Source organism: Rhagoletis pomonella, unplaced genomic scaffold (genome assembly GCF_013731165.1).
Source record: "Rhagoletis pomonella isolate Grant_MI unplaced genomic scaffold, Rhpom_1.0 Rhpom_scaffold_00010, whole genome shotgun sequence".
Lineage (NCBI taxonomy): Eukaryota > Metazoa > Arthropoda > Insecta > Diptera > Tephritidae > Rhagoletis > Rhagoletis pomonella.
Window position 1 is genome coordinate 1,939,641 of NW_023458564.1, and position 15,547 is coordinate 1,955,187.

Consider the following 15,547-nt stretch of genomic DNA (forward strand, 5'->3'; position numbering starts at 1 on the left):
TTCAAGTACTAGATATGTTTTTGCGAAAGCAAATTTCTGGAAAATTAACAAAGAACTTTCAAAGTTATCTTGGCCAATGTATAGAGATGACGTAGAGCATAGCGTTGAGCACTTTAATGATACTGTTTTGAATTTGTTACGAAAGTATGTGCCAAAACGTAATATTGTCCATGAAGAACCAATACAATTATGGTTCACTAAAGAGCTTAAAAAATTGAAAAATAAAAAGTCGCACTCTTTTAAACTGTATAAAAGAACGGGCTTACACAGTGATTACCTAAGGTACTCAGTTTTGCGGCATAGCTACTTTGCATTAAATAAGAAATGTTATAATTCATATTTATGTAAAATTAAGAAGAATTTAATTAAAAATCCTAAATCATTTTATGGTTTCGTAAATTCAAAGCGTAAGGCACATGGTTTTCCGTCCGCTATGCATTATCGCAACACTGTATCTAGCGACAGCCAACTCATTGCCAACATGTTTGCTCGGTTCTTTAGGTCCAATTATTCTGTAGACTTCCCTATAAGTGGACGAGCTTTGTCCAATCAACTCTGCTTATATTCCAGTAATATCTTCCGATGAAGTTTTACACTCTTTAAAAACCTTAAAAGCGTCATTTAGGCCTGGACCTGATCATATTCCGACCTGTTTTCTTAAAAACTGCGCTGAGAACATCTGCGAGCCTTTAACAACTCTATTCAATTTGTCACTTAAACATGGCGTTTTTCCGTCAGCCTGGAAGGAGTCTTTCATAATACCACAAAACGGCAACGCTCTCCGCTATCCCCAAATTATTCGAAGCAATTATTGTTAACCAGCTGACATATTCTATATCTTCTTCAATTACACAATCTCAACACGGGTTTTCTAAAGGAAAATCTACTATGACTAATTTATTGGAGTTTACAACTCATGTCTCAAACGGTTTTAGAGAAAATGCTCATACCGACGTAATATACAACGATTTAACTAAAGCTTTTGACAAAGTATGTCACTCGTTACTCATCCGTAAACTCGACCTAATCGGCTTTCAGCCCAGTCTTCTTCAATGGATCTCATCTTACCCCTCTGATAGAACACAAAGAGTTATTGTTAATAATTGTTCTTCCAACATCATTAAAGTTTCTTCAGGGGTTCCTCAGGGAAGCCACCTTGTTCCGATTCTGTTCCTGATATTCATTAATGATATTTCTTCTATAGTAAAACATTCAGAAATTTTAATGTATGCCGATGATGTGAAACTTTTTAAAACATTGTCCTCTAGCGAAGAAAGGTCTTTGTTACAAGCGGATCTGAACAACGTGGTTAGTTGGTGTAATACAACCTATATGCCACTAAACCTTCAAAAATGTAAAGTTATATGTTTCTCTCGGAGGGCTGTTCAACTAGCGGTCTATTCAATATCAAATTATAACTTGGGGTAGGTGTCCAATTTTGTTATCTTGGTATCACAATGGATTCCAAACTCAATTTCAACCATCATATTAATGTCACAATCAATAAAGCCAAGGCGTTTTTGCATATGTAAGGCGATGGTCAAAAGAGTTCAAAGATCCTTATGTTACAAAAACTCTTTTTACCAGTTTAGTTAGACCTATACTAGAATACGGATCTATTGTTTGGAATACCCGCTACCAAGTTCATTCAGAAAGGATTGAGTCAATTCAAAAACAATTCTTGCTTTTTGCATAGCGTAATTTTAACTGGGATTCAGATTACAATCTCCCCCCTTACACAAGTCGTCTAAAGCTCATAAATTTGCCTACACTCGCAAGCCGTAGAGAAATGCTAGGTATAATATTTATCATAAAATTAATGACAGGCTTGATTAATAGCCCGGCCCTCCTGGCTGAGGTAAATTTTAATGTTCCTTCTCGAGTGTCAAGACACTTTCGACCTCTATTTTTAAAGCCATGCAAAATTAATTTTGAACTAAACGAATCATTCCGTGGTTCATGTCAGGATTTGAACTGTCATTCCAGCACGTTTGATGTATCGGACTCGACTTTTACTATAAAGAAAACTATTATTTCCACTCTCAGTAATTGAAATACTATCTTTAGCATATCCAATCAGCTGATGAATTTGATTCTGTAGCTGAATAGTTTTAGATCTCGACACTTAACAAACTCCTGTTTCCACTACTCGGCACCAAAAAACTAAAACAAAAAAGGTTACGTACGTCATGCGGACTGAGCCCCTCGTGTCGGTTGGGCGGGAATGGAGGGTAAAAAGCCGTTGGGATTAATTAATTAATAGTTCATGATTGTGTGTGGATTAATATCACAACACTGAGGACTAGGCAATAACCTTATTCATCTCTTAAAAAACAACACCTACTGGGCAATGTTTATTGTAAGAACAACATTTTTTTCTATGAATCGACATACTTGAAGCATTGTTGACGCTATTTCCATTTGAATGGAATTTGTACTGCAAATCGAGTCGGAACTTAAGCTCGCTTTCTATGCATGAAGTCCAATGTATTTTTTACTACTTAATATATTTGTGTGCTTTAGTGCTTCGAACAATATTTTTAGTATGACCTTGTATGAAATACTTATAAAATTTATTTCCAGGTAGTTTGAGCATAACTTCTATAACTTTTTGCTTAAGAAAAATTTCAAATTATTTCAAGTAACCATTTTCCTATTATTTGTGTGAAACAGCCCACCAATCGTGACAAAAAGTCAACAGTAACCACAGAATATGTACCTGTTTCAGAAAGGTGCAAAAAGTACTGGTAGCACACATTAAAAGAAATGATAATAAATACAAATACGACGTATTGCACTGGTTTTTACCCAAGCAAATAAGAGTGCATGCGTGTATTTACGTAAACACACAATTTTCAATTAAAAATGAAGTGCTGCACGAATGCAAATTTGCCAGCACTTAATGGAATTGCGTATTGTAGGAAAAATGCAAACGATACTTACATAAACAACTTGTATTTCATATAGCATAAAATCGTAGAAATTTTTTCGCATTTTGCATTATACCAAATTAATTAACACATTTTATGCCCATTAAATTCACAAGATAAGCGGCTTATTGATAAATAGAAGCAAATGCATGGACTCTGTAATAATTTATAAACATTTTATTTCTCACTTTTTCTACTTCCAGCTGGTACACGCACAACGGTCCCGGCCCATTGCCCGTGCTTAGTGGTCCACGCGTGCGTCTACTCGGTCCAATACTCGCCATCGAGGCGGTAACTAGCGAAGATTCAGGTGTCTACAAATGTACTGCCAGCAATGTGGGCGGTGAAGCGAGCGCCGAATTGCGCCTCACAGTGGCCACACCCATACAAGTGGAGATCTCACCGAACATACTGAGCGTACATATGGGCGGTAATGCCGAATTTCGTTGCATTGTCACGAGTAATGGCAGTCCGGTGGGCATGCAAAATATACTGTGGTACAAGGATGGACGACAACTGCCATCATCGGGTCGCATAGAAGACACTTTGATGGTGACGCGTGTGAGTCGGGAAAATCGTGGCATGTATCAATGTGTGGTGCGGCGGCCGGAGGGCGACACCTTTCAGGCGACGGCGGAGCTGCAGTTAGGAGGTAAATATCTACTCGTAAATATTTGTAGATTCAATATCTATTTAGAAATATTACTCAATTTAGCATTCACTGACCTTTATACGACCAGTTACTATTTTTTTGATTCATAAGTATTAGTGTGGTGTTATGTTTATGTATATGTGTGTTTATTTGTGTTGCCAGTATACCAAAATGTTGGTAAATATGCATGTATGTTGTTGCTTCATAATAATTGCTTAAAAATTTGTCTGAATTGTGGTGAACGCCATTTTGGTTGAACGATGCTGAATAATGGCTTTTCGTTCAATTTCCGGTATGTGTTGTTGCTATTTTGCACTTTGTTGCTTAAATGCACAAGCTTATTTCAATATGTACTTATGGAGCTGAACGGAAATTATTTCATTTTGTATGGAGTAATGACCATGGAAATTATTCTTATATCCGTTTTGCCCGAAGGCGTCAGACATTAATATTCATAACAATAAATTTCGAATAATCACTATTTAACTGCAAGCATTCGAAAAAAATATTACAAATATATGTGTGTATGCTTGTGCGCGTTAGCATGTGCATGTATGTACACATATGTATGTACACCACGTGTCAAAATCATAAGCGCACCAAATATTGACTAAATTTAAAAATTAATTTTTTGTTTTGCTTTTTAATTAGATTTCTTAGAAGTATTTTGATTTGTAGCCCATTAAATTCTAATTGAAATACTGGAAATTTTTACGAAAGTTTTTTGATGTTGTTTTTTTTTTTAATATTGTACAAAGTCTGAAACCTAGATTTATGCGGTAAAAGAATAAACTATATTTTTATAAAAAAATTTCAAAAATTAAATAACATCAAAATAAAAATGCCAATATATGGTGCGCTTTCAATAGCGAAACGGTGTGTATTTAACTACATTTTTATGCCAATAAATAAGACGATGTAAGTTAAGCAAGCACCGGTTAAATTAAGAAAAGTTTAGCCAGAGAAAATGTGTGAGAGATATGGCTTTCCACTTCCACAAATGAATGGTGGAAACTAGTTTCTTCAATTTTAAAGATGTAAATGTATATATTTTATTTTTCATAGGTAAGTTTCTTGAAGTACCGTAAAAGTAGAAAAAAAACGCACATAAATCATTAAAGCCGTCTTCATAGAATTTTTGTTATGCATTTCTTAAATTTCAGTATGAAATTTTATTCGCAGCACTTAAAGAATAACGAATTGTTTCACAGTTTGCTTAACACGCATTTATGTTTGGATATAGTACCAACACATGGGGCAAATATTACAGATATTGCCTTCCCAAAGAGCGCATATTCGAATCTGCCTTAATTACAAAACATCGTTGTAGCGCACAGTAAAAGGTTTAAGGTAAGGGAAAATGGAATATTTTCAAACACCATGTGCACTAGGCAACAAACGAAAGTGTAAACCTTGTTCTGAAATCAATTGATATCACCGTGCGACAGTCAATTTTACACACGAAAAAATCAATATATTCACAAACCAGGGGGCCAAATATAGTAAAACTGCGTTTTTAGCTTTTTTGTCTGACGTCAGGATTTTTTTTAAAAGGACTATGAAATTTCTAGAATATGAGTGAATAAAAAAATTATTCAAAAGATGCGGGGCATTGTAGAATAACAGTATGGGTATCAATTAAAAGGAAAAATTCTGTAGAATACAAAAGAAATTAATTTTTGGGTGCACCAGGATGAATAAGTATTGAAATGTCCTTTCAAAATTTTATCCTTGAATATCCTTGGAAATTTCCAATATTTATTTTTGAAAAAAATATATGTCAATGACTTATACGTTAACTACCACATCTTCGAATTTCGTCCTCCTAACTTTGTTAGGTTTAGATAAAAAAATTTCACTTCTCTTTATAAGATATTGATAGTTGCAATATACATAAATGAAGATACTGGAATCATTATTATGGAACCATGTATGCACTCTAAAAGAACAAACTGACCGTATGATATAACTATGGTTTAATACTTTAATTGTTTTGTATACAAGGGCGTAGTCAGCCTTTCATCTAGGGGGCAAGAGTTTATTTATAGGGAATAAATGTTTTTAATTATATTTTTTTTTGTGTATATAAAAAGAAATTTTTGAGTTTACGAAAGTATAAGTTTTCTGGTAGCCTCTACAACGATACAAATTTTAAAAAAATCGGTTAGTAATTTTTTTGTTTAAAATATTTTTCTTTATAAAAAAATAAAATTTTTGCTTTCAAGTGTTTCTTCTCAAATTTTTATACACGAAGTAAACAAATATGCCAACCAGAAGAAACGGTTCAATCACCTTTACAACGATACCAAATTCTTAAAAATCGGTAATTTCTTTGTCAAATTTTTATATACAAAGTATACAAATACGCACACCACCACAACGATACCAAATTCTTAAAGTCGGTTAGTAACTTCGTTGTTAATTTATTTATTTTTTTTTATAGAAAAAGGTATTTTTTCCTTTTAAATGTTTTTTCTTAAATTTTTACATGCAAAGTATACAAATATGCATATCAGAAGAGAAGGAGGGGGTTTAATCGTTTACAACGATACCAACTTTTTAAAAATCAGTTCAAAATTGTTTGAAATATAAGGTTTTTAATTTTTCAAGGACGCGACCTTTGCCTCTTATAGCACCTGTAATATAAGATTGCCTAAATAATGTTATAAACCATTTAAACAAGAGCAAAAGGCGTCTTCGACTTTTTTAGTTTTTTAGTTACTTATATATAATAATAAAAAATAATTGTTTATCAAAGATCCTATTTCGAACTTCGAAGGCCGATATCTCGATTTCGGAGGCTAACTTCGAAAAACGGAGAAATTACTTTTTTACCTATGACTCAATCTCTTAAAAAAATTGGTTTGGTCCAATACCCAGCGGAGTGCTGTACAGTGTAATGATTCTAGTATCTTAATTTATGTATATTGTAACTATCAATATCTTATAAAGAGAAGTGTAAAATTTGTTTATCTAAAACTAATAAAGTTGGAAGGACGAATTTCGAGGATGTGGTAGTTTACATATAAGTCCTTGACATACATTTTTTTTTTAAATAAATATTGGAAATTTCCAAGGATATTCAACGATAATATTAAAGAATACAGTACTATACAAGGATATTTTTAATTCTACAGCACTATTCCTTTTAACTGATACCCATATTGATACTCTACAATGCACCAAATCTCTTAAATAATTTTTTTGTTCAGTCATATCCTGGAAATTTCAAAGCCCTTTAAAAAAAATCTTGACGTCAGAGAGAAAAATCAAAAATGCAGTTATACAATATTTATTATTATTATTATTATACAATATTATGCAATACAACAAAATATCGATAACAAAACCGATAAATATATCGACAACAAAGTCGATAAAAATTGCAATAGCAAAATCGATAATGTTATTGGTAGGAAAATCGATTAGAAGTTCGATAAAAATATCGATACAAAAATCGAAAAAAATATCGACGAAAATATCGATAAAAAAAGCGATAAAAATATCGATAAGAATATCGATAAAAATATAGATAACAAAATCGATCACAAAAATTTAATAGAAAATCTGTAAAAATATCGATATCGAAATCGATAAAAGTACCGACAACAAACTGGATAAAAAATATCGATAACGAAATTGATAAATAGTAGATAACAAAATCGATGAGAATATCGATAACGAAATTTATAAAAATTTCGATAACAAAATCGATAAAAATGTCATTAAAAATATAGATACAAAGATCGATAACAAAACCAATAAAAATATCGTTAAAAAATACCGATAACAAAATCGATAAAAATGTCGATAACAAAATAGATAAAAATGTCGATAACAAAATCGATAAAAATTTTGATAACAAAATCAATAAAAATGTCGATAAAAAATGATAAAAATATTATTAATATTATTATATCGATAAGTCCCGAGAATCCCGGAAATCTCTAAAATCCCAAAATAGTTCCCAGGCTCAGTCTCTCTGACTCTATCGATATTTTTTCTCTATAATTACCTTTATTATAATCTTTCTTCCTCTGTCTTCATCTTTACTTTTATCGGTATCCCCATCCTCATCTTTTTCTTTACATTTATCTCTGTTTTTACTTTTATGTTTATCATTTTCTTCATCTACATATTCCCCTTTACCTTTGCCCTTATATAACTAATGTGTTTAAATTTACTATGGCCTTCATAAGAATCAAAAATTTTGACTTCTAAGATTGTTAGAAGTAAAAATCACTGACTGATCCTTATTTATGACTTTTATAAAAAAAGTCTTCAATAACTATTATCTAAGGCAAATAATTAAAATAAAAAATAACAGTTATTTGCAGATTGTTTAGATAAAAATTAAACATAATTGTTAATTCTGGTTTATAGAATGAAAATCAGAAATAACTGTTATTTAAGGAGTAATTAAATAAAATTAAAAAAAAACTGTTAAAGAGCTATTTTTGAATAAAAGTTCTAGCCGTAATCTACGATCCAAAATTAAGTTTATGCGTTTCGGCGTTTTTTGTGTTATTTGCGTTATTTCAAAACTTGAAATTTTCCTTACGGAGTACAGAATTTAATGAATTTACTAGTCTTTCTACTTGTGATTTATTCAAATAAAAAAATTGATTTTTAGTTGACAAAATTCAGCTATCTGGTTTTTGGCAAATAAGGTGGGTGGTCGAAAAAGTTCTGGCTACAATGATCCTAAGGGGTGAGAGCATTAAAATTCAAACTCTTGTTTTTTACCACCCTAATGTACACACAAGCGCGTGTAATAAGTACACACCATTATATACTACCGTCAACACAAATTTGTACCAACACACTCGCCAATACAATTATATGCCAGTGCATTTCCACTCTGAGATTGCTGTGCACAACAGCAGTTTTGCACTTGTGTAAGGTCATATAGAGGTCATTGGCCAAATAAGTGGCTTTCGGCAGCTGGTAGTTGCCAATAAATTGCCCTAGGTGTAGTGGTAATTAAGCTTTCGTAAACATAACGGATGTGGTAAACGGTGAATCAGCTAACCACATAATAGCTCTGCGAAAATCTTTGCTATTCAATAAGCTGCCTATACTTTAAGTTACGTAACACCTGCTTGGTAAATTTATAGATTGACAGTACTGAAATATATGTATACAGAATTTTTGAAATTTTAACAAAAGTTCTGAAAACACGAACTATGTCCGAATGTTTTTAACCGCCTTCCAAAAAAAAAGGAGGAGGTTATCAGTTCGACGGAATATTTATTGTTTTATTTTTATTTTTATTTTTATTTTATTTTATGTATTTTGGACCACGTTAACCGATTTCGATAATTATTTTTGCATCGGAAAGGTAGTGTCTCAGAAGTGGTCCCATATAAATCGTGTTAAAAAAATAACGGTACTCCTAAATTTTTATATGAGAATTGAAATCAGTTTTGTTTTTTGCTTAAAAATTACTTATTTCGGTATAGTTTAGCACTATGATTGTTTGTATATACGTATATATATAGATACGTACATAGTATATAGAAGCATTCCATTAAACCAATCTACGAGTAAACTTTTCTGAGCTAAACTTTTCCAATATATTTTGGGTCAAATCTGAACTCTGAATTGCTATATCAGCTCAGATTTTTTAAATAACCCTACATGAACAACCGAAAATGCGAGGTTTGGCCTATACTCGAGGGTTGTCCACTTGCTTGCAGACTTAGAAAAAATGCACCGCAGTTAGTTTCAAAAGAAACTTTGTCGGTTAAAAAATAAGTTATTCTATTACAAGATCCGAATAAGAAACGACCTTCACCCATATAGCACACAATCTTCAAAAGTGAAACAACTCAAAATTACACGTTCGTCAGAAAATGCGAGAAACCATTTCTGAACGTAATTATAATGAAAATTGGCTCCAGCTTTTGCTGAAAGGTAAATACAAGCTCTGTGTGCATTCTGAGTTGTGGATTTGCTGAGTGGATTGGCTGAAAAAATTCTGGCCAGGATATTTTTTATTAAATATTCAAAATAGATGTTTCATAGGCAGGTCACCCTCGAGGCCATCACCTCGGACAGGGAGGGCATAGGAGTCCCGTTGTCATTCTGCGGCCTACTACTAGACAGATGGGCTCACAGTCGGCTCAGCAAGCGTTGGGCGGAAACCCCGACATGCAAAGTTGCAAGGTTTTTCTGGTCAGTTGTTGAACGCGGACTGTCAAGGGAGCTCCTGCAGTTGGCTAAGCGACAGATCTCGGTTCTTACAGATGTAGTCAAGGATGTATGGTCAATGATCCCTACTGTCACAGCTGTCTGCAAGAAGAGGTGGAATCATCTCAGCCCTTCCTTTTGAGTTGTCCGGCCTTTGCTAGACTAAGGTTTAAGCATCTCGGTGCGCATTTCATCAACACTCCCGAAAAGCTCTACGGAATGGACATCAGCTGCCAGTGGAACTTTGTTGTAAGCAGCCAGCCAGGGCTGCCAACTACATTTAGCTATGAAGTGCCATATTGAGGATAAAAAGGTGCCAAAGTGTGCCAAATAGAAAAATAAAAGTGCCAAAAAAGATGCCATTCTTTTTAGTTCTTCCTATTTCGCATTAAAATTAGAAACATATTCCTAAAACAAAAGTCCAATGCCAAAGTAAGATAAACGAGTTGAATACACTATGGAAATTAGAAAATTTTATTCCATAAAAAGAAGTGCACGCAAAGGATTTCACAAAAATGTATTGAAATATAACTATTTTTCAAAAGTGCCATTTTGGCACTTTGTGCCGAGTTAAAAAATTAAGTGCCATTTGAGGTAAAATTGGGCCCAAAATGGCACGGTTTGAGCCAAGTTGGCAGCCCTGCAGCCAGGGCTCCCTTTAGATTAATATAGAAAACCTATTGTTACAGTTCAAAGAATTTGTGTAACTCTAAATAATGTCTAAGTGTGTTAACAATAACCTAACTTAACCTACCTGTTTACATCTGCCAACTCAATAAGTAGGCTAGTAAAGTAACAGACAACCCAACATTTTCATATTCCATACAGCTTATACTTTTGGTCGGTTTATAATTTGTTCATTAAAAAAATGAGTGGACAATTAAAACAAGTAAGAAAGTCTAAGTTCGGGCGGAGCCGAACATTAAATACCCGGCGCAAGTATTAAATATATGTTTTTTCACCCTTCCGAAACCTTCCGCTAGATGGTAAGCCGAGGTGTATCAATTTTGAGTAAATTAGCGTCCTTCAATTTCGAAGTATTGATGTTTCAAGCATTTCTTAAATTTACCGTTATATGAGAATCGGCCGTTATTTTAGTCCGATTTCAATAATTTTCAACGTTTTGCTTACACGTGGCAAGTACAATAACCATACCGAGTTTGGTACAAATTGGTAGAACGGTTACCGATATACTTATATGTGATCATAAGTGGGCGGTGCCACGCCCATTTTCCAACATTTTACCATAAACGTATTTCTTGGTAAAGAATTGTTGCAAGCATCAATTTTGAATAAATTAGCTTCAATATTTAATGATTTATCGAAGATTTTGTATTTCTCTAAATTACCGTTATATGGGATGTGGGCGTGGTTATTGTCCGATTTTAAAAAGTTTCGGCGGTTTTTTATGCTGTACCAAGGCCAACAACTGTGCCAAGTTTGGAAGAAATTGGTGCAGCGGTTACCAAGATATACACATGTAACCATAAGTGGGCGTGGCTACGCCCATTTTCCAAAAATTTATAATATACTTATTTTTCGTCTAAAACTTATTATAAATATCAATTTTGAGTGAATAATCTCCAGTAGTTACTAAAATATCGCAGTTTTCGTATTTCTGAAAATTACCGTTATATGGGAAGTAGGCGTGGTTATTGAGCGATTTTAAAAATTTTCGGCCATTTGGTATGTTATGCGAAGGCCAACAACTGTCCCAAGTTTGGAAGAAATTGGTGCAGCGGTTACCAAGATATACACATGTAACCATAAGTGGGCGTGGCTACGCCCATTTTCCAAAAATTTATAACATTCTTATTTTTCGTCTAAAAATTATTGTAAATATCAATTTTGAGTGAATTATCTTCAGTAGTTACTAAAATATCGCAGTTTTCGTATTTCTGGAAATTACCGTTATATGGGAAGTGGGCGTGGTTAAAGTTCGATTTCGCCCATTTTCAATACCAACCTACCTTGGATTAAGGGAAACCTACAGACCAAATTTCGTTGAGATATCTCAATTTTTGCTCGAGTTATCGTGTACACGGACGGACGGACTGACGGACAGACGGGCAGACGGACGGACAGACAGACATGGCCTAATCGATTTCTTTTTTCATCCTGATCATTTATGTATACATTTGTCTATATCTATCTCGATTCGTTTTGGCTGTTACAAACAACCGTTATGTGAACAAAATTAATATACCCTTGTGCACAAGTGCGCTCGGGTATAAAAAAAAATCATTTTTGAATATTAGTTAAAATTGTCCTGGCCAGGATTTTTTCAACCAATTCAGTGATGAGGAATTAGTAATTACTAATACGTTTCATACAATATAGATTTCATCCAATAAACAGATAGTTCAACAACGTTTCCTATTCGGTTCTTGGGACTATTCGAGCAAATTCAACGGCATGTGAACACATATGTTAGTGTTTGGCCGAGCTTCTCCTCCGATTTGTGGCGTGCGCCTTGATGTTGTCACACAAAGCGGAGGGACCTACAGTTTTACGCCGACTCCGAACGGCGATTGTATTTTTATGAGAAGCGGTTTTTCATGGTAGAAATACACTCGGAAGTTTGCCATTGCCTGCCGAGGGACGACCGCTGTTAAGAAAAAACCTTTTTTCTATATTTTTGCGATGTTGCTTTCACCAGGGTTACCACTACACCACAGCGACCGACAGCGGCGTTGCTCTTACGTAAGTCTTTTTATTGGGCAGATCTCAAGAAGGTGCCCAAATATACATATAGTGAGTCGCGTTATCCTAGAAAAATTGTCACTTGTACACTGAGAAAAAGGATTAGTTTCGACAACTAAAGATATTTAGTTCCCGAATTTTGACAATATTTGGGAACTGTTACCAAGGATTGGGAACTATTACCATCGATTGGTTGTTATAACTAAATATATTAAAGCTTCTAATATTCATCTAGGTTGTAACAAATCGTTAATTTAGTTGAAGGGTTTGGTTAATACTAATAAATATTTCTTTGAAGCATATTTCTACAAATTCCATTCAACTTAACGTATGGTTCATAAAAGGATGTTATTAAGCTCTGCTAATGCAGATAAGCTTTCTTTCAACACGTGGTTTAGTCATAGTTACCAAATCTTAGTTGAGGCAACCACGATTTGGTTTGAGAGTGGAACATATTCATGCTTGTGAGCCACCCCTAAAGAATGCTGAGCGCTCTCTGAGCACATACGAAGAGCGCCAGCTGAGCAATGCACACAGTCCCACTTATTGAATCGTTTGAATGCGCTAGTATGCCGACCATTGCATTGTGCGTGGAAATCATTGCTCCGCTACCGCTGTTCGTATATGGGTGAAACACGCATGTGGTCCCAGAGCGCTCAGTAAGCTATGGCATGTCGATCGCTGCGCCATGTGTGCTATGACATGCCCATACTTGTTTGTCACAGTTTCAGTTTTGCTATCATCGCGGGTTGTTTCGGTGCGCGCATAGTTTAAAGTTTAATTAAAAATATAAAGTTTGATTCCAACCGGGGTTTTTCAGTGGATATATAATTCATGTGAATTATAATTTGAAAGTGTCTATTTAGCTAAGGAAAAAGCAAAGCAGTATACTTCCAGCAGATATTGACCTGGGTTTTCGCACGACTGCTCCTGTTTCATCGTTGTTTTTTAGGAAATTTTTACCACCATATACATATGTATTATTTACTTTAGTAACTAACTTATGTGAATATGTACGTATTGTTATGCTTAATATATGCAAATAAAAGAAGAAAGTAAACACAACAAACATCGAGTAAATTTTTATTTGTGTCAAACTGAAACTTTTTTCCCAATAATAAACGGTTAGCTGATTCAAGTCTACGGCAAGTTCACAAGATTAATTGAAAACTTGTATCAACCAAAGCATTGTTTATATTTGCTCAACAATGATTTTATTCAACTAACAATATTGTCCAATCAAGGTAGTCGTTTTGTAATTATTAACAAATATACATTTGTCCCAACTAGAAGTCTTAAGTAAATTGCAGACTTTCGTGAACTATATATTTATTTCGCCATATCCAACTATGCCACTTGATCACTATAACCAAATCTTGGTTATTATAGCTAAACCTTTTTCTGGGTGTAGTATCTCAAGCAGATGAACATACGTTGAGACTTCAATGAACCTTTAAGCCGAATAACGTTAAATGCAAACTTAATATATTGCTGTGCGATCCATTTGCTCCGTATTCTCCACACTGCACATGCCTCTCATTTTCATTGGGTTCGTTGGTGTAAATGTTACGCAAGCTCTTTTGAGTTAAACTCCTGGATGGGCTTTAGCCAGTATTTTATCGATAGCAGACTTGTGCGAGGCACCTGCAAGCGTCGTACAAGTTTAGAGCGGATACGGGTTCTCCTGATTAAACTGTAGCTCTACTTTTGGCAATATCAGTTTGGCCCACTTCAATTGGTACCGCAGAATCCTGCCTTCTTTATTACTTTCATCTATGACGTCTATGGTCCTTTGATTACTTCTTTTTTTTTGGTGCCGTTGCTAACACTTAGCGGTAGACTTTTCCTCTAAGCAATCAATTAATTTTCATACAGTTAAATTTTTAAAACCAGATTTATAGAATTCTCTCATAGATTGTACTCTTGGCACCTTAACTAGGCCCTCTGTATATTTTGTCTTAAAGAAGAAAGACTGCGGAGAGCTACGGAAATACTACAAAACATAACGATCGCGACCGGGCTTAATGTAAACTCCGCACAAGTTCCAAGAATTATAATTTCACAGCAATACATATCGTCACTAGACATGAATAAAGGCGCGCTATTGTTTTCGCGGCAAAAAAGGACGATTTGACGAAAAAATACGCGTAAAAAAACTTCGGCGAAACATAGACTTATATGTACCTAGCCAAGTACTGTCACTTTAGTATCATGACCCAAACCTCTTTGGGAAATGTACATACAATTACACCCGCAAACATAGTGGACCCGCAAAAATAAGCTTACGCGTCTTTCTTCGCCGTCAAATCTAGACGCCTTTCTTCAACTTTGGACCTCGCGCCTTTAATCGTGTCTTGTGACGATAAAGTCAAAAAGGGTGTGGAGATATTTTGCATATTTGCATATCAAATAAAATTCATAAAATATAGGTAATTAATAGCAAAAAACTTGACTCTTATTCAGAAAATTGCATTCATTAAATTTCATTGTAGTTTCTTTTCATCAAAATTGTCGATAATTGAGCTGGTCAATGCTCTTGATTGGTAAACAAATACTATTTAAATTGGCTCTGAAGAGACATGCAAATTTGCAGAATCTTTTTTTGCAGCTCAAAATAAATGCGAATAAATAAAAGCAGCTGAAATGGCAGTATATTTATAAATAAATGTGTACTTTTTAATATATATATATTTATATATGTATATGCAGTAATCAAAGAGGTGACAAATTCGAAATCAGTGGCGTTGAAAAAAAAACTAAACCAAGTCGACGACTAACTTATTCTTGTAGTACAGGGTGTCAAAGAATTAAACCTACAGTAGAGCCAATTTGGAGGTAACAAAGCAGATGTTTTTAAATTACTATATGCTTGCCCTTAAACTGGGCAACACATCCATCGTTAAATAAAACCCTCCTGATCAAATATGGAAACCGGGCCTTTATGTCTTCCAATATTTTTATATTTTACTGAAAAAAATAAACGAAGTTTATGCAGCCTCGTTTGTACAAGCAGTTACACAAATAAAATAAATGAAAAGGCCAATTTTTTTAATTCAAAAATATAGACATT

General features: G+C 34.1%; 1 protein-coding gene across 2 annotated transcripts in view; it reads left to right on the forward strand.

Annotated features, from left to right (window-relative positions):
• LOC118745939 (Down syndrome cell adhesion molecule-like protein Dscam2) overlaps positions 1-15,547 on the forward strand; it is a 274,465-nt gene that overhangs the window by 93,510 nt on the left and 165,408 nt on the right. For both annotated transcript variants that reach the window (XM_036479605.1, XM_036479606.1), the window contains exon 5: positions 3,134-3,582. In XM_036479605.1, the coding sequence (XP_036335498.1) occupies positions 3,134-3,582 (449 nt within the window). The remainder of the gene's footprint in view (positions 1-3,133; positions 3,583-15,547) is intronic.